The sequence below is a fragment of the Meles meles genome, chromosome 9 (assembly GCF_922984935.1).
Source record: "Meles meles chromosome 9, mMelMel3.1 paternal haplotype, whole genome shotgun sequence".
Classification (NCBI taxonomy): Eukaryota; Metazoa; Chordata; class Mammalia; order Carnivora; family Mustelidae; genus Meles; species Meles meles.
Window position 1 is genome coordinate 70,997,057 of NC_060074.1, and position 21,697 is coordinate 71,018,753.

The window sequence follows — 21,697 nt, forward strand, 5'->3', positions numbered from 1 at the left end:
TGAAAAACTAGCACAGGAAACCTGGGATTTTATTACCATAAGGTTCAATTTATTTAAGTAAAAAAGTGAGTAAATTTTTAGGGAAAAATTTAAAAAAAGACAAGTGACATGCAGATACAGCAAAAGTTATGAAGATGGTAGGCAAATGGGTGAAACTGAAAATGGCTGAACAGGATGATTTAAAATGATACTTGAGGTCTAAAATTCTGTTCTAGCCTAATAATCTCACGGTTGAAGAGCACCTTCACTGGGATCCAGGAATTCAGAACAAGGTCTCTAGATAGATTTTGGCATGTTAAAGAGGATTTCACAGACACTTGGGGATTTCTGATACAATGATCTATTTGCTGCTCTCCTATTCACGTGGTAAACTTAGCCTTAAGAAATCTAAGTATTAGAGATCAAGTTGCCCAACTGTATTTGGCAATAAAAGTCTTTAGGCTCTTTTACTTGACATCTCCTGAAAACGCTTACGTTACACAACATACGTCACCAGCTAGATCCCAAGACCTGGCCTTTATTGCTTATCTGCTTGTACAAACACACATCTGCCCCATGTTTTTCCTTGAGTTCTTCTTTCCAGCTTAACTCAGGCAAAGGACCCCATGGGCATAACATCACGTGATGCAAACTGAACCGAGCCCTCAAGCAACGGAGGAGGCAACAGGTGGTGGAGGCCACCCAGACCAGGTTGAGCAAAACCCTCGCCTTGCACCTGTGCAGGTGGACCACAAGGGACCTCTGGGATGACCAACAATTACCTTTAACCTCCTTCTAGCAATAATACCTCCACAGAAGGAGGAGCACAAGCCTCATTTACATAACATACGATACAGTGCACCTCTCCTTATGGTGCACGTGCGACCTGATGCCCACCTTGACACATATGATGACAAGACTGCCCTCCCTAAATATTCACCCTAACCCTAGACAAAAGGAACCCAGTCACCCTTGCGCGGGGAGCCATAGCTTTGGAAGTTATTCCCCACAATCTCCTCATTTGCTGCAAATAGTTTCCTTTGTGTAACAACTCACCTGGTTTAGCTTCAACCTGGGAGTCGCCAAGGAGCGAGCTCACGGTGGTTTGGTTACAGCTGTTTGCTTTTCAAAACCACACACCTTCTTCTGTTTGCACTGAAGTTTTCATTCCAGAACTCCTCACCACATTGTTGCTTCACTTCAAAAGTCTATTGACTTAGATGAGCCCTGCTTTTGATCTCGAAGGCATGAAATCAAAGGCTTGTCCCTCGAAGCCACTTCCTGACACCTGCCTCCTCACAGTGGCTCCAGCCAGCCCTACCATGCTACAATTTCCTTTTCTGTGCCATTGTATCGGTTCACGTTTGTGGTATGGATACAAAGCAGCCACCCAGAATGTTTTGCAAACATACCAGAATGTACGCATCCAAATTAAACACTATACTTCAAAATGGCAATATGCTAAGGTGTTTGACTATTTTTTTTGGAGCCAGTTGAAATGAGAAATAGTCTCTCTTACTGTGTACTCTCGTATTTCCATACCCTTTTATTCCTTACTTTTCTTGTTCTCCTATAGCCACTTTCCCTGCTGTTTAATAATATAGTTCTTGTTGTTGGCTGCCTACCACATACCAGGCATAAATACCCATATCTCATTTAGTTTTCAAATAACTCTGTAAGGTGCAAAAACCCAATGTCACAGATGAGGAAACTGAGACTGCAAAAGTTAAGCTATCTGCTGAAGGCAAGACCAGATTTTTCACTCAGTTCAATTGAACTCTGATAGTGAGCTCTGGGACATACCCCACGGGCCTCACACTTCTCTAACATTCTCTTCCTCCTTTCTCCACTTGCCTCTAGTACCTGATCTCTTGCTGCTTCCAAAAGGGAGCTCTGCTGACCGTGGCCAAGAGCAAAAGATCCCGAGGAAAAAGACCATGTGACTGGAAACCCCCAGCATCCAAAGCAGAAATGAGGTCTTATTTCTCTATACCATGGAAACAGAACTTGGCTTCACACACTGCCTATGCTAGTGAGAGTAATGGCCTGAGACAATACATTAATCCTGGATTACTAGACTTCAAATAGCTTCTCCTGATGGAAGACCTAAATTTCCATTCACGATCCATCTTACCTGTCCACAGGTAGGTGCTATACAGGGAGCTGTACAATAAAACAAACACCAGAATCTGTCCAACAAAATTTTTTTCTTTAACGAAATTCCATATCATCATTCCAGCACAGACAATAGACTGCAGAAAAAATTATGAACCAAGTCAGTCATAGTCATGTGAGTCAGACAAATGTTTTATTCACAGCAAATTTATTATAATTATTCATTTTAAAGGATTGCTGAATAATTATCATGCTAGTTGTTCTAAAACTTCAAGTTTTATGATTTAAAACCCTTCTTATGGTCTTTAACAGTGTACATAACCAATTGAAACAAACATTCTAAATACTAACCTTATATTTAGTAATCATTTACATAAAAAATGTTAAACGTCTTTGCATTATAATTTGAGTCATGCAAAGACTTGACTAGAAGAATAAGATCATGAGAGAGTTCAATTTTTTTTTTTTTAATTTTTATTTCTTTGACAGAGAGAAATCACAACTAGGCAGAGAGGCAGGCAGAGAGAGAGGAGGAAGCAGGCTCCCTGCCAAGCAGAGAGCCCGATGCGGGGCTCGATCCCAGGACCCTGGGACCACGACCTGAGCTGAAGGCAGAGGCTTTAACCCACTGAGCCACCCAGGCGCCCCGAGAGTTCAATTTTTAATGATTATTTCTATTCAAAGAGCAAAATTATCACCAAATGCCATTATTAGCCTCAACTTTATACAGTTCAAGACATATTGTGGTATATAAGTTAGGGATAAATTAATTGTGATCAAGTTGTAATTAATTGCAATTGGTAAAAAGTACTTTCGACTTTATAACTGGAAAAACCCAGCCAAATAATTTTCTTCTTTATAGTAGAATAATCAGTGAAAAAGGGATAGTTCTAAGTATCTGTATGTCTACTAACCTGTGCGATGAGTAAATTAGTTGTAAGCATATGTGGGAGCTGTTTGTATTTCTTACTCAAAAGAAGAATAGCCAGAGACCAGATCTTAAAGACAAAAGGTTCAAAGTTATTCAGGTTTCTTAACCTTTCAACTACTTATCAAATAACTCATTGATTGGCTTCTCTAGAACACTCTCTTTATCTTGGTTCAGAAAGAAATTCCAATATTTTATTTACTTTAATCTGCCTAGTTCCCCAAAGAATATTAAGGTAAATTACCATACCCAAAGTAAAAAAAAATTTTTAAAGATTTTATTTATTTATTTGACAGAGAGAGAGATCACAAGTACGCAGAGAGGCAGCAGAGAGAGGAGGAGGAAGCAGGCTCCCTGCTGAGCAGAGAGCCCAATGCAGGGCTCCATCTCAGGACCCTGCAATCATGACCTGAACCGAAGGCAGAGGCTTTAACCCACTGAGCCACCCAGGTGCCCCGCTACCTCCTTCCTTCAACAATAAAAGTTGTTTTTTTCCCCAGCCAGAATGCTGCTTGAATTCCATAAGCAACTTGAGCTACACCTCCAGTTGTTAAATGTTTTAGTATTTAATTTGAACTAGATTTATCCAGAAAGCTTCGTTGTCATTAAATGGTGGTTAGACAATCCCTTCCAACCCCATGATTCTACAATTAGCTAATACTAATAGTATTCGTAGAGCAATCTGCCATTTGCAGATGCTTTTCACATGTATTGTCATATGTAATCCTTAAAAGAACCCATGGAAATAGGTAAAATTAGTATCTCTATTTCCTGAGAAATAGAGAGAAAACTGAGAAAACTGCGGCTTAGAAAGGCTGAGATATACGCCTAGTCGGTGATAGGGCCAAAAGCCAGTGCAGGTCTGACTAAATCTCTATACGACTCTAACTCTCAAAAGGAAAGACACAACTCAGAAGGCTGATATCACATTTTACAGGCAGGTTTTAGTTTTCTCTATTGCATAAGAGATTTTTTAAAACAGATTTTTAAATCCCTAACTTTCTGTTACCAAGCTATTTTCACACTCATTCTGTGGTTTTCATTCATATTTACAGTGAAATGTACTTACCAAGGAGATAAGGCTGATAATACTTATATCAAAACTAACATTCTGGATGGCATATGCCAATGGCTTAGGGTCCATAGTAGGAAAGGTTAGTAACCAGGCAGAAACGTACATGATTGGCGCAGACACAAATGTGCTTATTACCATCCCTGAGGTTATCTGCAAAAAATGAAATCAAATTGAGAGAAAGGTCATTGTCTCAATAAAACAATGATCCTACATTTTAAATAGAGCACACCAAGGTTTCTAAAATAAAAGCAAGAGTCAGTAAAAGGACATCATAACATGAGAGACTATGGACTCTGAAAAACAATCTGAGGGTTTTGAAGGGGTGGGGGTTGGAAAGTTGGGGGAGCCAGGTGGTGGGTATTACGGAGGGCACGTATTGCGTGGAGCACTGGGTGTGGTGCATAAACAATGAATTCTGTTACACTGAAAAGAAATTAAAAAAAAAAGAATTTAAATTAAAAAAAAAAAGACATCATAAATTCCAGCATGTTCTCAAATACTATATTCCCCCTTTCTGAGAGTCTTTAAACAAAAACACAGTTAAGTTCCTTTGGCTCCTCTTCCACTGTATGTTCAATTAATATTCACACATAACCAGAACTAGACATCCCAAGCTGATGATTATCTTCTGGGTTCTAGAATGTAAACCATATTAATGATTTAATTAAACTGATGACCAGTTTCTTTCCACACTATTTCATAAAATATAGGGCAATAAAATCAATTTTAAAAAAATTACCAGGTAAACATTTTACAGATTGAATAATGGAACTAACCTTTGTTAAACAGTTTAGTTCCTTCAGGTTATATTTTAAAAACATTTAGTGCTATAGATAACACGTGCAATTTGCTTAGACTCTGTTAATAATTCGGTGTTAATTGATTTTAGCTATTTACTGCAATGATTATGTGGTGTTTTACATCTGGTGAATTAACAGTGAATGAAACATATTTTTTTACCCAAATTTCAAAAGTTACCATACTACAAATAACCTTTAGGCTTCAGCAGAAGTACAACAATAAAATATTTAAAACTAAAAAAGACTAATGAAAAAAGTTATGGCTGAGAAAAGACCCCAGATTAAGTAACTCTATTACCTGAAGTTACCTGATGCCTCCTTATTTACAATGAAATAGCTTTCACATATCAAATTCTCATAAAAGAAGGCTGATCTCTCTGTTTTAAAAATTCACTTTTCTGCTAACTGTACAATTAAATTTAGAAGGTAGCATATACGTACAATCTCTACTTCCATGTTGAACTGTGTTGCAAAGATAGCCACTCCTGGTGCTACAGGAAAGACACCATACAAAAATGCATAATTTGATAAACTTGTATGGTTCACTACACTGTCGCCCTTGTCCAAGAGTTCCACCATTTCTCTGCACAGAAGTGGGAGCACCAGGCTGAAAAAACAAGAAATGTGTCATTCACTCGATATCAAAGTACACTGGTCCCCAAGGAGGCGATGTTCTAGTGAACTTGGCATTAGGTTATTCTTCTCCTGCCCCAAAGGTCTATCTATTTGCATGCACATATTCTCTACATGCCTACTTGTGAAAGAATCAAGAATTCAACTTGGAGACACTTAGGTGTAAAAGTATTCTAAAAAATGTTTTCAACATCAGGCATTAGGAGGAAAAAAACCCTCAGCTTTGGTTCCACAAATAATTTTCTCTCCAAAAATTTTTAAAAGTTGTAACTGTAGCTGCTGTTTCTTGTTTCCTCTACCAGAAAACTGAAATGTTAAAAGAAAAAAAAAAGATTGATAATCTAAGCAAACTTTTTTCAAGAAAATTACTAAACTTCTCTTTGGAAAGAACCCCTGGTCTTTATTATGATTTGGGGTTTAAATGGTTCACCTGTTGATAACAGTGCAGCTCATTTAGATTCTGAAAGCCAATAGAAAAATAGGCATCGTACAATTACCTCTTCATCGCTGTGAAGACAAAAGGGTTGGGCAGAGGGAACTGAAACAGCTGAGGTACAGCAGAAAAATAGTGAAATCCAAACCTGCTGGAGAGTCAGTTATTAAGCAAATCCTTTAGGATTCCACGGAAAGAGCATACAAGGAAGCCGAGCTAATGACGCTGTCCTCTAAAAAGAATGAGGCCAGGATTTATATCATTGTCATGGTAGCACCTATACTCTAGTACAGAACACAAAACTGCTCTTACATGTACTTTTTAATTTAAAAAATAGATAAAAATATCTAATAGGGATCAAAGACCCAGAAAAAAAGTTTGTTTTTTTAGGAAAAAAGATTTTTACAATGAGAATACTTAAATATTACTTGTAAGTTGAAGTTGACAATACTATTAACATTAGGACCAGGGGTGCCTGGGTGGCTCAGTGGGTTAAGCCCTTGTTTTTGGCTCTGGTCGTGATCTCGGGTCCTAGGATTGAGTCCCACATCGGGCTCTCTGCTCAGCAGGGCACCTGCTTCCTCCCTTTCTCTCTGCCTGCCTCTCTGCCTACTTGTGATCTCTGTCTGTCAAATAAATAAATAAAATCTTAAAAAAAACCCAAACAAACATTAGAACTGTATTTATGACTGCGGCAATACTAATTAATACTTTGTTAAAAAAATTAAGAGTTTCCAAGGAACATAATGCCACACCATAAATAATTTTCAAAAGTTATATTCATTTTTATTATTTTGGGAAAATATAGACCCTATCTTATATTGCACTGCTTTCGTGAATTTAACAGGCTAATTTCACAAGGCTAATTTCAACAGTTAAGTATGCCCAAAGTGCCTTGGGGTAGTGTCACAGTAAAATTATGTCCCCTTCACCATGAAGTACAACTCCGTGGCTAATGAACTAAGTAAGCTGAAGAACTGTTAACTAAGGAACTGATACAAACTTTATTTGATAAGCTAGGATCAGATAGTTGAGAATAATCATTTGTATGGACTTCCCTATTTAGAAAGTTCAACCACCCACAGAATTATAGAATATTTTCCCCAAACTCATGAAAACAAGCTTACACTCAAAATTATTGTTTTCATCATGACCAATAGGGCTTTAAAAGATTGGAAAACTCAGAAATCTTGTAAAATTTCCTTTAAAAATATGATCAAACTGGGACATTAGGAGATATTAGGTAAGATTATAAAAAAGTTAAAGGGAAACCAATAGTCTTTATCTTCTGGCAGTAAACTGGAAAGAATAGCCTACACAGAATAAGGCAGTAACTTTCCACAATATACCAACACACATTTTCCTTTAAATGACAGCTACTCAGAAGGGAGTATTACTATCAGATTATTTAGGGGAGAAAACAGTTGCAAAAACATCTCAGGAACTGGCTAAATAAGGCTTTCACAAAGTACAGTCCCCAAGTTAAAGAAATGGAACTTACAGTTTAGCTGTGATGAGAAGAATTAGTACAACAAATGCTGACTTCTTCAGTTTCTTTATTTTCCCCACCATTGTAAGACCAAGATAAAATAGAGCTGCTCCCGAGAAAGAATTTGCAAGTCCATCAAGAAAATTTTCCATATATATGGGCACCTTTTGATCAAGAATAAAATTGAAGGCAATGCCAATGAAAACCATAAATACTATTGGGTTCTGTAATACACGCAGAAGTCCAAGTCCCACAATTTTCACTTTGTTTTGAGAAGCATTTTGAGTGTCTTTCCACTTCTGGATTTCACAGAAGATAAATCCTATAGGGTTCAGCATCATAAGAGATATTGGTGCCACCAAGTAAATGTACTGGAGATATTCTGGGTATGTGGTTTGATACAAAGCTTCAACTGCAAAACACAAATGAAAATTGCTTTAAAAATTATTGCCACAGAAATGCATTAATAAATTATGTCCATAATGTTTTCCATGCTTAATCATAACATACTGTAAATTAAAATAAGTAGTGCACAATGACTTCATTAGCCTACTTTGGAAAAGTAAATTTTAGTAATAAAGCTTACAAGGAAGAAGAGCACACTATATTAAATGATATTTAGCCTATGAAATGATGATCAACTTTAAAAAATTGTTAGTGAGGGGTGCCTGGGTGGCTCAGTCAGTTAAGCATCTGACTCTGGCTCAGGTCATGATCTCAGGGTCCTAGGGGATTGAGCCCCATGGTAGGATCTCTGCTCTGTGGGGAGTCTGCTTCTCCCTCTGCTCCTCCTCCCTCCCCTCTCTCCCTCTCTCTCAAATAAATAAAATTTTTAACAAAATTACTGTTCATGAGACCCACTAATTTTTACTATGTAGAGGCTAAGACTAGTCTCAAAAAAAGGGCAGAATTGTAGACTCCTTAAAAAAAATTCCAAACACAAATCTAGTAAGGAATTAAACATTTAAGTAGTAATAGCAACAAGGTGATTTGATTCCTTTGAGAGAGGTTTCAACTGGAGTGGGGAACCGAAGCCAGACTACAGAGGGTGGGAGAGAGAGTAGGAGACAATGAAAGAAATAATGGACACTGAAGCGAGAGAGTCCAAGCTATCCTGGAAAAGAAGCAAAGATGGCAGGTGGCTCTCAGACAAAATGGAAGGAGTCAGACACTGGAGGTCCCTCCGAAGTCCAAAAATGATGAGTAGTTGGAAGGTCAGGAGTTCAGAGTAAGTCAGATAGTTGAGCTACTGCTCTTAATATGTCCCAGGTGCCTAGGTCCAGGATGTGCCATGGGAGTTGGTGGCTGAAAGGGAATAGAGGAAACATCACTGGAGTTGGAGAAGTCAGGGACTGAGAAGGGAGAGGATTTAATGGGTAGTACACATGGAAGCTAACGTCAAACCAGATAATGGCAGGGGCACTTGGGTGGCTTAGTCAGTTAAGCATCTGCCTTTGGCTCAGGTCATGATCCCAGGGTCGTGGGATCAAGCCCCATGTCAGGCTCCCTGCTTAGTGGGAGCCTCTTCTCCCTCTCCCTCTGCCTGCCACTCCCCCTGCTTATACTCTCTCCCTCTCTGTGTCAAATAAATGAATACAATCTTTTTTTAAAAAGATAATGGCAAGACTTGGTAGTCGAGAAGACAATGAGCCAGATATTAAAGTACTCACTAAAGGAAGAGGAATGATCAGAATGAGGTCACCAGATGACAGCAATGAGGATGAACAGACTAGGTGGGCCATATGAAACCCAAAGAAGCAGTTCCTATGGAAGAGCAGAGAATAATGGCCTAGCAGAGGTACGAGGCCTCTATGAGGATGCCAGCTCTGCCTGCATGTAGGTTGCAGGTGAAGAGACAATAAGCAGCCTCCATTTGAGAGGAATGAAAAGGAATGAATGCTTTCAGGAAGACCCAGTGAAGATGCCGAAGAATTAGGAATGAAAAGGTGAATCTAAGGAACGTTCAGGAGGGGAATACAGTAGAGTCATGTGAGTACACATTTAACGAACACAAATTCAACTATGCTCTCTTTTTTCCCCCACAAGGCATGTTCCCAAACACAAACTAAATACATCACTTGTTCATTGAGGAAAAACAATGCTAGAGAAAAAAATCTGGCTGTGTTAGACTTACGAGAAATGGAACAATGTACACAAAGTGTGTATTTTATATTTTGTGGGTGATTTAAGGGATTTTTCAAGGATGTGACGCAACATGATAACTTTAGAACCTAACCAGTGCATAAAATGAGTCTCCCTGCAAGAGGCTAGGTGGGTTGGACTAGACTTCTCGCTGTTTGTTGGTGGATTGACAGTCGGTGGCTCGGTCTTGGGTTGATCAGAGCAACTTAGACCCTTGGAGTAAGCAACCTGGTCTCCAGGCACATTTTTGGCAATGAGTTCCAAAATTCAAGCTAATATGTATAAAGGATGATTCATAGATAATTGGAGGCTGAGAAAGATAGATTAACAACAGTAACAAAAAAGAACAGCTACAATCACTGGCTATGATAGAGGCAATCATGTGAGAAAAGGTAAAAGATTAGATTTCTCAATTTACATTAAGATAAAGTTACACAGGTAGGAAAATATATTTGTTTACTTACTCAGGATACATAAGTTCAGTTAATGTCATGCACATGTCCGGTACAGTTATGTAACTAGATTATATAACCTTTAGAAGTCTACCTGGTTCTCATTAGCTAAAACCTACTTTTGTGTAGGATTCCATTCCCTTTTTTTCAGCTAAGCACATACAGGGGTCTGTAATACCCCTGAAATGAAGCAGAGGCTAAACAAAACATATTCGATTACATAAAATTTCACAAATTCTTCCCATTTCCAACCTAGATATACAAGTTCTGTATCTCTTAGTGGTTTTCTTTCATGTTTCATAAAGTTTCAACTTTTAAGTTAAAAAAAAAAAGGCATCACTTTTGATAACTATTTCTAGACCCGTCTACTCCTTCTGAACAGATATTCCATTTCTAAGAGAAAATCTCGAGTTTTAAAATAGAGAGTACACTTTGGAAAAGCCTTATGTTTTTGATCTGAGTTCAGGAATTTTCCCAAGTGGCCAAAATAAAATGCGTAAGGTGTTTCCTCTGACAACCTTCAGCAGACAAAGCCCCTTAGGTTAATGCTTTTCTCCAGAAATTTACTCTCTCTGCACTCCATCACCATCTGATAACGGACCTTAGATTGTTTTAAAAGCTCAATGCAAATTTGAGCAGCAGTTTTTTATTATCTACAGCTAACCAACCACTACGTCCAACCACTAAGTCCATTCTTCTTTGCTGGATCTTTTCCATTTTCTCCTCTTGAGCCGCTAGTCAAAAATCTCAAAATTGGATTAGCGTGTTTACCAATTTATATCCTTTTGGTTTTTCTCGACCACTCCCTTGATCCATTTTATTCACTGCTGACAATATCCTCTAAATCTTAACTTTCAAAACATAATGATTTTCCCACAGTTCTTACCTCCCACAAGAACGAGTCAACATGCTGATCATCATTCCCCAACTTCTTGAAGTCTCTCTTTCCTTACCTAAATCTTGCCTACAGTTTAAGGCCTGTCTCAGGTACCAATGCTTCCCCCTGGTCTTCAGTCTCTGTCCTGGACCTCCTCTCCTCTGGACGGCTCTGGCTTCTTTTGTTCCTATTAGTGCCCCTTCATCCCATTCTGACTTCCTTGAATGGCATCACTTCAGAGCCCTCAGGTCCCAGCACAGGGCTGAGCAAATCTGTAAATACTTGCTGAATGCAATTAGCACATCAATGAATGTCAAAGTTTTCAAAGTAAAAATGTATTTTGTAACACACAGTGATTAATATCTAATTGTTCTCTTTTAGACCTGTTTCTTTTTATACCCATTTTTTTTCTTTTTTCACACGCTGAATATTTATAAAGCAGGTTACTAGCAGCACATTTTGAGTCAGCTGAACAGGTATATGAAGGTAAAAAAGGCACAATCTAAAGAGAGAGCAAAAATTGGGAATAAATAAATATTTGTCAAATCACAAGAAGAACAGGGCTCAACATGGAAATTTCAGTCCACTTCTGCCATTCGTTTGCATAATTAAAGTTACATATTTATCTGTGAATTGGCATTGCTTCTATTACCAATCAAAAGATGGCTTTTTAAATTGACATATATGAAAGCAGTGACCTATACCAACAAATTAGATTTATAATGATTATGTCAACCATTAAGTTCTAATTAATTAACGCTTACAAATAAAGCTCTTGGGGGGAGGAGAGAATCCTACTATGAGGAACTGAAAGACAAAATTAGCCACCCACTGGGGCTCCTATTTTGATTCCTGCCGGGCTTCAATCCCTAGCAAACAACACAAAGACCCAGACAAGATCATTCTATTATTTAATGGCATATAGTTAAATGCTTCATTTCCTTTCTGTTTACAGCTCAAGCACTAGAGCATAATTATGATTAGTTGGGGTACTTATGCTATCAGCATTGTTTGAAGAATAAATTATAGGACTTAACTATGCCTTATTAGTATCTTTTAATGACAGAGGTAGGGAATGATTCTGTTTTGCTGAAATCAACATTTCACCTTGGTAGATTCTTGGTTTCTTCTCGAACTCATAATTCTTAAAGTACCTTTGAAAAGAATTGTTCTAAAAAATAGCGAGCTTCTCTATTAGTCTGTTAAATGCACTGTAGCCTTCTGTCACTTGAATATAGATAAATCATTTGAATATAATTTCATAGGCTTATAGTTGGCATAAAATAGAGAAAAAGGAAACATGAATGTCCTTTCTCTTTATTCATTTGCTTATCTTCTCCTGCGCCTTCTCCTGAGTCACCTGTAAATTGGACTGATACTGTGGAAAAAAAGCAGTCTTAAAAAGGACATTTCTCATTAAGATATGATGTTTATCTGTTAACAAGAGAGTGGAAATTCCTGGGAGACATCACACAACAAACAGAAAGAAAGTGTCTTCTCTCCAGAGATACAGTCTTCTCTGTTCATCCCGAGAATGCCCAGAAGGCAGATGGGTAAGGGCAGCAATAATAAATCAGCTCCTCAGAGCAGATACACAGCCCTACAGCTCTGTACCACCACTTCCAATCTGTGGATACATGATAAAGCACTTTTGTGTATACTCTCGATTTCTGGTAAGGTTATTGTCTACAACCTACTGTAATAACAGCTCTTACGTTATTTGTATTTTTTTTTTACTTTAATTTTTTAAAGAAAGAGTTTCTTTCTTCGAAAGATTTTATTTATTTGACAGAAGGAGACACAGCGAGAGAGAGAGAACACAGGCAGGGGGAGTGAGAGAGGGAGAAGCAGGCTTCCTGCCGAGCAGGCAGCCGGATGTGGGGTTCAATCCCAGGACCCCAGGATCATGACCTGAGCCGAAAGCAGATGCTCAACAACTGAGCCACCCAGATGCCCCCATTATTTGTAGTTTAAAACCAAAAAATGACAACTCAAATTTTACCAGGATAATCATCAGGGAAATTGGACTAGCATACTGCTGGGAACATGATTATTACCAAACTCAATGATCTAATGTGGGAAATAAGGAAAACAGTGATGAAGATAGCTGACTACATTTTTGATTTGGAGATTCTGCCTTAACATGAAAATGCTCATCTAATTGGTCTTTTCCATTGCCACTCATTTCATGGAATACCTTTAGAATAATATAAAGAGGGGCGCCTAGGTGGCTCAGTGGGTTAAAGCTTCTTCCTTCAGCTGAGGTCATGATCCCAAGGTGCTGGGATCAAGCCCCGCATTAGGCTCTCTCCTCAGTGGGGAACCTGTTTCCTCCTCTCTCTCTGCCTGCCTCCCTGTCTACTTGTGATCTCCGTCAAATAAATAAATAAAATCTTTAAAAAAATACAGTAATATAAAGACAAAGAAAATCTTTGATTCTCTCTGATATTAATGGGTTACAGGCTAGTTAGGTGTTCTAAAGATTAAATGGATATGTTACATAACTGTGTGGCATAAGAGAATGCCAAGGATTTAGAACCAAAAGACCTAAGGTTTGGATCTCAGTCACATTAGCTGTGTGACCTGGGAGAGACAATGAAATCTCTCTAAGCCAGTCTCCTTATTTAAAAATGAGGATTAAAAATATCTGCCCTACCTCAGGTAAGTATATAAGAAAATATAAAGTTACAAATGTTAGTTCTGTTTAGTTGTGGATTTACTAGCCTATGAGAACATGAAACTATATATAGTTTATGCCTAAATTAAGATAATGTAATATTTGTTACTTAACACTATGATACTGAGCCATTTATTTATAAGGTCTTTATGCCACAAATACCTCAAGTTTATATTATTTAACGCTCCTGAGGAGATGGACTTTTATTTTATTTCCAAAGTGTTTTATTTCCAAAGTCTTTATTTAAATCCTTGGTTTAGGAGCACCTGGTTGGCTCATTTGTTAAGTGTCTGCCTGTGGCTCAGGTCATGATCTCAGGGTCCTGGGATCGACCCCCGCATTGGGCTCCCTGCTCTGCAGGGAAGCCTGCTTCTCCCTCTCCCTCTTTCACTCCCCCTGCTGTGTTCCTGCTCTTGCTGTGTCTCGCTCTGTCAAATAAATAAATAAGATCTTTAAAAATAAAATAAATGCTTGGTTTATCCTAATTTTAAAATTCAATAACCTTAAAGGAACACCTTTATAGCTACTATTTAGATGACTATTTAGTCATCTAGGAGCCCGGAATTTCCTCGCTCATAAACCTGCTTTACTCAAGAGTTATTTAATTTCTCAGATTTAGCTCAGTAAGCAAGATGGAGGAGGGTCAAAGGAAGGGAAAAAGTTAAAGCATACCTAGCAGAATCTTTCTGGTGCCAGAGGTGAAATAATTAACGGTTTGGGTGGGGGGGAGAGTTTTAAAACTACTGAATAAGGAATCTGAAAGTTAATGGTAGTTTTCAGTTGTCCACTTCGATAAATTTCTTTCAGTCTCTGCTCAGAAGATATACCATCAGAGAGGCTTTTATTGACCTCCTATATCAAATAGAACCTCCTCATTCCCAGCGCTTTATACTACTTTATTTTTATGGTCTTTGTCATTACCTGATATTATTTTAATTTTAATTTTATTTTCACATTAAAATGTAAGTTTAATATGTATGAGGACTTTGTTGTAGTCCCAGCAGCTAGCACAATCATGGGTATGTAACAGTCCCTGTAAGGCGTGAATGAATGTATGACTACATCCGTTAATATTCAGGTCCTCACATCACGACACATGGTCAAAGCATAACATAAACTGTAATTTAAAAAATATATATAAAAAGTAGCTACTAAGTAGTTAGTACTTAGGGTGTTCTGGAAAAAAGAATATGTTCAAGATATCTCGATTTCCCAGATTGGTATGTTTTATCAGGAAAACACACATAGAAACATAAAATTAGCCTGCCTAAAGAGCTGGAAAGGTTAAGAAGGAAATGCTGAAAAGGTAAAAGTGCTCACCATTTTCGTTCTTATACAAGAAATTAACTTAAACTGAAGTACACTGACTTTTTGAATAACAAGCTCAACAACAAAATTTAATGTAAAACCATATATATACCAAATGGTAAGGAAAATGAGGGAGGGAAAAGAACTCAACAACAAAATTTAATGTAAAACCATATATATACCAAATGGTAAGGAAAATGAGGGAGGGAAAAGAAGTCACTCATAAATTTCCACTACTAACATTTAATAACTACTTTTATGCAGACATATGTCTATCTTTCTTATGTAATTTAAATCAGAAACTGATCCCTTTTGGAGCCTGAGCTGCTTTCATGTGATTGGTGAGAAGAAAAAGAATATATTAGAAAGATGATTTATAAAGTTTATTTAGGCATGACTATTTATCTTAGGTCAACATTTGAAGGAGCTTCAAACTCCGAAGTTGAGGAAAAAAGAGAATTCATCCTAAAGTAAGAAATATTTAAGAAAAAATATGAGAGATTTTTTAAATTTTATTTTTTTTTTAAGACTTATTCCCTTTTAGGGGTAGGCATTGTGGGTTGGTACAGAGTACAGAGATTTGGATGAGGTTTTGTGATTTTCCTTTTTTTTAAGTAAACTCTACCCCCAATGTAGGGCTCAAATTCATGGGCCCCAAGGTCAAGAGCCACATGCTCTAAAAACTGAGCCAACCAGGTGCCCCAAGAGATATTTTTTAGATAAAAGTAGTATCTACCACTAACAAATGACTAAATAAATTAAAGGACTAAATTTTGCTATTTCCTAAAACACTCGAATTTTTTAAAAACTTGAAAAATAAAAAATAACTTACCTATAGGATATCCCAAAGCAAAGTCATTACTTTGTGTGGCAAAAATAGGGAATAATCCAGCTTTGCTAAATCGACTGTCAGGACTGGCAACCAATAAGGTTAATACACATACAATGAAAAATACAGAAGCTTTGGCAATCAAGATACTGTATAGGAAAGACCAATCCACATTGGAAAAATTAAGTACAACCATATTTTTGAATAATAAAGCTGGAAGTGCAAATCTGGAGACAAAATTTCCCAGTCCTTTGGCCTGTGTTGATGTTATGACATTAGCTCTTCCTGCTATGTAGCCACAAAGGACTATGCCAAAACATTCTAGTAAGGCTGGAAAAAGCTTTGTTATTGACATTGAAGGTGGGTCATTAGTGGAATTAAATCTATGCACTACTGTTGAGGACAAAGTCTTGCTCATATTGACTACAACGGTTAGATTCTCCGCAGGTAAATCAGAAAACGAATCCATTTTCTTTCACCCTCCAACTCCAACCAGATCTCTGGAAAGAAAGGAAGAAAGATTCAGTGCAACAATCAATAATGAGAATAATTCTAGTTGAAAGCATATACTAGCAAACCTAGACTTATCAAATGACCAAATAAACATATATACTTTCTTCAACAACCACTAGAGAAAAATACAATGAAAAAAAAAAAGGGTGAGAGTTTTTGCTAACAATAACCTCTTTTTTTTTTTTTTAAGATTTTATTTATTCACTTGACACAGAGAGAGAGATCATAAGTAGGCAAAGAGAGAGAAGGAAGCAGGCTCCCTGCTGAGCAGAGAGCCCGATGCGGGGCTTGATCCCAGATCACGACCTGAGACGAAGGCAGAGGCTTTAACCCACTGAGCCACCCAGGCGCCCCAACAATAACCTCTTTACTCTCAAAGGTGGGTCAGCTCAAAATATTTATGTTGCTGTCCTATTTTCAATATCAGACATGAATATCAGACATGAATAAAATAATAAAATATCAGACATGAATATCAGACATGAATAAAATAAGATTATAAATATGACAGTTGCAGTGATACCCCACTTTCCCCCATGATTCACACTTGAGCTCCACCTAGCGGGTAAGAGCCTGGGGCCCACAGAGCCTCTCCTGAATGTCCACCTGCGTCCAAATTCTCTGAAAATTTCAGTGCTCGAGGCTACATACTAGATAGGACATCCTGTCTAGCCTATGGTCATACCCGAGTAGAGGACAGGAAGAAGAGTATAGTAGAATATCACATAGTAACTTTATCCAGTAACTTTCCTCATCTGTGAAATGTCAATGATAGTACCTACCTCATGGGGACTTGAGATTAAGTTCTTATAATCACATCTGGCACAAAGTAATCACTTAACAAAAGTTAAATACAACTTTTGGTAGCCCATAAAAGAGAATGAAAGAAAAGATGATGGCATCCCACCAGGCTACCCTTAGCTCCATTTAAAGTGGCCTCATATATTTGCCTTCTTGAATGCTCCATAGTCTCTGTGTCACAGGGGCTTTGTACATGCAGTTCAGTGTAAAATGTTTTCTTCTTTACTTGCCACTGTCTGTATAATAACACGTGTTCCCCCCTCTAAATTATATAGTTCAGGAGTTTCTTCACCACATAAGTCTTCACTAACCCCATAGCTAGGTCTTTATCAAGTAGAATCATGTTCCTTACCTGTAGGCTACTTTTCTCAGTTTATAATTATACCATGCATTAGAATGACTATTTGGTTTATGTCTATCTCTTTCACTAGACTTTAAGTGCCACTGAAGTAGGGACTCTGCATGTTTTTGCTCACTGTTATACCCCCAACACCCAGCATGGTGCCTGGCACACAGGAGGCACTAATACAATACACAGTTATTATATATAATTAATTATATAATTATGTGTATATATGATACATATATATATAATAATGATGAATGACTAAAATATTAAATGAATGACTAAAATATTAAACTTTTCACTTTTAGTGATATTAAACTTTTAGTGGATCAGTGTTCTCTTTTAGGAACTATTTAGTTCATGGACAGAAACCTTTTTTTCCTGAATGATAAAGTATTTTAAATTTTACACTATAGCAACAGACCCAAGATCACAAAATGTGTTCTAAAATGTCCTAAAGCTGTACATAAAATGGTAAAGAACACAAATTGTGTTGTGAAATGTTCTAAAGATGTTCAGAAAATGCTAAAGCAAGAAAATACTTTATGCTAACATTACAATACTTATCAGACTCCCTTCTTGCTGCCAGGGACACAATGAATATGAGGTTTGGGCAACTTCGCAACTAATCGGCTTTAATTAGTAATTTGAAATTAATATGTGACAATCGCCAATTTCTAAGTGATTATTCAGGGTTGATCATCTAAAGTGGCCTTATATAAGGTAGAAAGTAAAAGCGCCCATGATTCCTGAAATTTACAATGCCAAGGGGTAAGGTTTCAAATACCCACATGACATAAAAAAAGACTCAGATAGCAGACCTGAGATCAGCAGCCAACTGATACACGGGGTGTGGATATGATAATTTTCTCTGGGCTACCCTCATATAAACTGAACCATTTAAAAACCGTACATTTAATCTGGATCAGGACAAGTATTTTTCTACCAGGATTAGATAGGAGTGGTTAATATGCACAAAACCTATAATAATCACATACTTGAAGTTTACCAAATAAGCATCAAATTATATCCTGGGAAAGCTAATGGTTGGGACAGGTACCATTAGTTGAAGTAAGGAGCTGATAAAAGGTATTAAACATTTGGAGCCCCTAACAGGTGTGGACTTGAAGAGGCAATGTTAAAGAATAAGGAGATAAACTCCAGTCTTATTTCTTTAAAGTTCCCTATATTTGTTTCCCTGGAATGTCAGTAATTCATACTGCTCACTACCCTTTATTTGTACTACACTCACATATCAATGTATTACAATGATTTTTTAACCAACAGTTTTAACTAAAATAGAGGTTATTCACTGAAAAGAGCCAAATAGACCTTATAACTTATCAACTCTTTGGGCAAGTTAAATATCCTCTCTGAACCTTAGCTTCTTCAACTGTAAAATGAGAGTGAAAACCTTCTTAAAGGGATATTGTGAGGATACGAGACTTCATGCACAGCTTTTCACAGAGTAGGTCTTCAAGAAATGGTAGCAACTGGGGCGCCTGGGTGGCTCAGTGGGTTAAAGCCTCTGCCTTTCGCTCAGGTCATGATCCCAGAGTCCTGGGATCGCGCCCCGCATCGGGCTCTCTGCTTGGCAGGGAGCCTGCTTCCTCCTCTCTCTCTCTGCCTGCCTCTCTCCCTACTTGTGATCTCTATCTGTCAAATAAATAAATAAAATCTTTAAAAAAAAAAAAAAAAAAAGAAATGGTAGCAACTGCTATAAAAAATGTGGCCATAATGAGAATGGCAACAGATGAAACATAATTCATTGTCTTATGCCCATTCTTCAAACTTGGTATTAAAGATTTCTCCAACTAAAACAGATGGGATGGGTCATAGGTTTCTAGCTTTTATTTCATACCAAACAACTAAGTGGAGTTCAAATGAATTCAGTTTGACCTTAAGTTGTTTGTAGCAGGGAAGGGAGAGATCTTCATTTTCATCAACGTGATGGTCAAATAGTTGTAGCACTGACCAGGATTAATCTTGTTAGTCAAAAATTAAAAGAAAAACTTTGAAAAGTAATCTGCCCCTTCTCAGGAAGATTCTTTTAACGTTCCTCAACATCATAAAAGCAATACTTGCTAATAGAGGAAAGGTTAAAACAACCAAAAAAGCACTTACAAAGGTTTCTTATACCCCCTCACCTCCCCCCACCCCCTCAACAGGAAAAGTATACACTTTTTAAAGCATTCTTTGAAAATGAACAGGACGACAGCAACGGAAATTTAAAAAAAATTACATCCAGTCCTTCCATCTCATTAAAAACAAGGGTTGCTAAAAGAACAAACAAGTTGACCTGTCGCAGTAAAAGACTGCTCCCTGGCCACACTCACTGGGGTGAGGAGTGGAGAAATGCTATATACAACCCCCTTGTAGCCACTGATAGTTGGTTGAGATAACTGCAAGGAACCACTGAAACTGTAAACAACTGCCATTGTTAAGTGAAAATGGGGAAGAGGGTGCTGATTTATTTCAAAGAGAATGGTTTGAAACATCCATTATCCATTATCCTGTGGGAAAAGCATAACAGAGTATACTACTATTAAAGCACTTCAACATCAACAGTCACACCATCCGCCCACTCCCACCTACTTGCAGAGGACCAAATGTCCTCCCTAGAGACCTAGGGTGGGGAGTGCTGAACACTGCCTCTTCCCTTGTCAGCAGGGACAGACTTTGGCCCTCTATGATAAGGATGTGGAAAGTCCTTAACCAGACTGCCCAGAGACCAGCTGCCACCCAATGCCCAGGCAGACAGCAGTGGAAGTGAAAAGGCAGACTGGGGTCTGTGCCTGGGATTTAAAACTTGGTCTCAGCTTCCCCAGGGCATGGGAATCACAACGTCATGGTATCCGACATGCTCCAAAAAGGGGTAAGGAAGAAAATTTGGTGTAGCGCTCCAGGTACCCATGCAGAAGCTCCCAGGAGGGCAGACACTGAGGCCAACCCCTCAGGATAAAAGGAAGAATCCGAGAATGTCAGCGTGGACATACGAGCAATGAGGCGCTCCTCAAACTGGGGTATGGCTGTTCTGTCACTGGAGGGGACAAGTGGTCCTTTCCCCTACATTAAGTCTTTCTGGGTGGCTCCGAAAGTCCTAAAAGCGGGGCAGGCGCAGGCAGTGGACTGCACGCCGGGGTGCCAAGGGAGGGGCACTGCCCACCTGCCCAGACCTGAGAGGCGGGGATGGGGGCACCAAGGGTACCCAAGGCCGAGCCAGGGCGGGGCAGGTCCGCGCCCCGGGGCCCCATCTCACCTGCTACGTCTGCAGCCCCAGGGCCGCGAGAGAGGAGTCGATGCTCGTGTTGGGCCAAGCAGGGAGGAAATCACCGTCATCTCCCACCCCAGCCCTCTTCACCGAGAGCTGTGGGCCGCTGGAGGCCGACTACAGCAGCTCTTGTCACGTTCCGAGAAAGTGAGGTGCGGGAGTGCGGTGGTCAGGTCAGCTCCTCCCCGCGCCGGCCGCGCGGCCCCGCCCCACCCGCCCTGCCTCTCCTTTGGGCCCCGCCCCCAGCCTCTAGTCTTCAAGCTGCCCCGCCCCGGGAACCTCAAAGCTTCGTGGCCCCTTGTCCCGCCCTCAGACCCCGCCCCCTGCCTCGAATCTCCGGGCGCTCGTCCTCGGCTCCGCCTCAGACTCCGCCCCCACCGCGAGGGTTCGAGCCGCGCGGTCCCCCTCCCGCCCTCAGGACCCGCCCTCGTGGAGAAGTGGGGGAACACCGGGTCCCCGGCTCCGCCTCTAGGCTGCCGACTCCGAGCCGCTCAGCCGCGAGACTCCGGCGGCTTGACTTCCGGCGGCCCAGCTCTCGCAAAATGGCGGCTGCTGTGGGGACATTTCCAGTCTCATTTTCCTCGCCCTAAATTCAGATGCGGAACCCTCTCGTTTTGCTGCTTAACGCCCAACCTCTTGTGATCCGCTAAGTCATATGTGGGTTTGACTAGTCGTTTGATAGCGCAGAGTTCAAACATCAGTTCTGGGCCAGAATCCCGCTTTCCCTCTTTCCCAAGGGAGTGTGGCCTTGACCTTCCTAAATCAGGGACTAAAATGTCTATGTAAAGCCTGGGCACTGTGCCTGATTTGGATAGAATAAGCGCCTAGTCCCTGACTGCTTGTGTTTCTGTTGTGGGGGAAACTAGATGTTTATCCTCTCAGTATACAGAAAAGAAATTTGTTATATTGGTGGAATACTTCTGAGCTTGAAATGAAGAGGTCCCAAATTTAGAGCTCCATTTTGGAACCCGAAGAAACTATTTGTATTAATCTCTTGGAATCAAAATTATGTCAAATTCAAGGTATTTG

General features: G+C 39.2%; 1 protein-coding gene across 2 annotated transcripts in view; it reads right to left on the reverse strand.

The window, feature by feature from the left end:
- GPR155 (G protein-coupled receptor 155) overlaps nt 1–20,871 on the reverse strand; it is a 41,943-nt gene extending 21,072 nt beyond the window's left edge. Inside the window, exons 1-7 of one of the 2 annotated variants that reach the window (XM_046019188.1) lie at nt 20,657–20,870; nt 15,741–16,237; nt 7,465–7,864; nt 5,339–5,504; nt 4,092–4,247; nt 3,009–3,092; nt 2,114–2,231 (exon numbers count right to left, since the gene is read on the reverse strand). In XM_046019188.1, the coding sequence (XP_045875144.1) occupies nt 2,114–2,231; nt 3,009–3,092; nt 4,092–4,247; nt 5,339–5,504; nt 7,465–7,864; nt 15,741–16,206 (1,390 nt within the window). In that variant the 5' untranslated portion in view covers nt 16,207–16,237; nt 20,657–20,870. Of the gene's footprint in view, nt 1–2,113; nt 2,232–3,008; nt 3,093–4,091; nt 4,248–5,338; nt 5,505–7,464; nt 7,865–15,740; nt 16,238–20,656 lie in introns of both variants that reach the window. The other variant, XM_046019189.1, reaches the window with a different exon arrangement.
- Nucleotides 20,872–21,697: the final 826 nt, after the last annotated feature.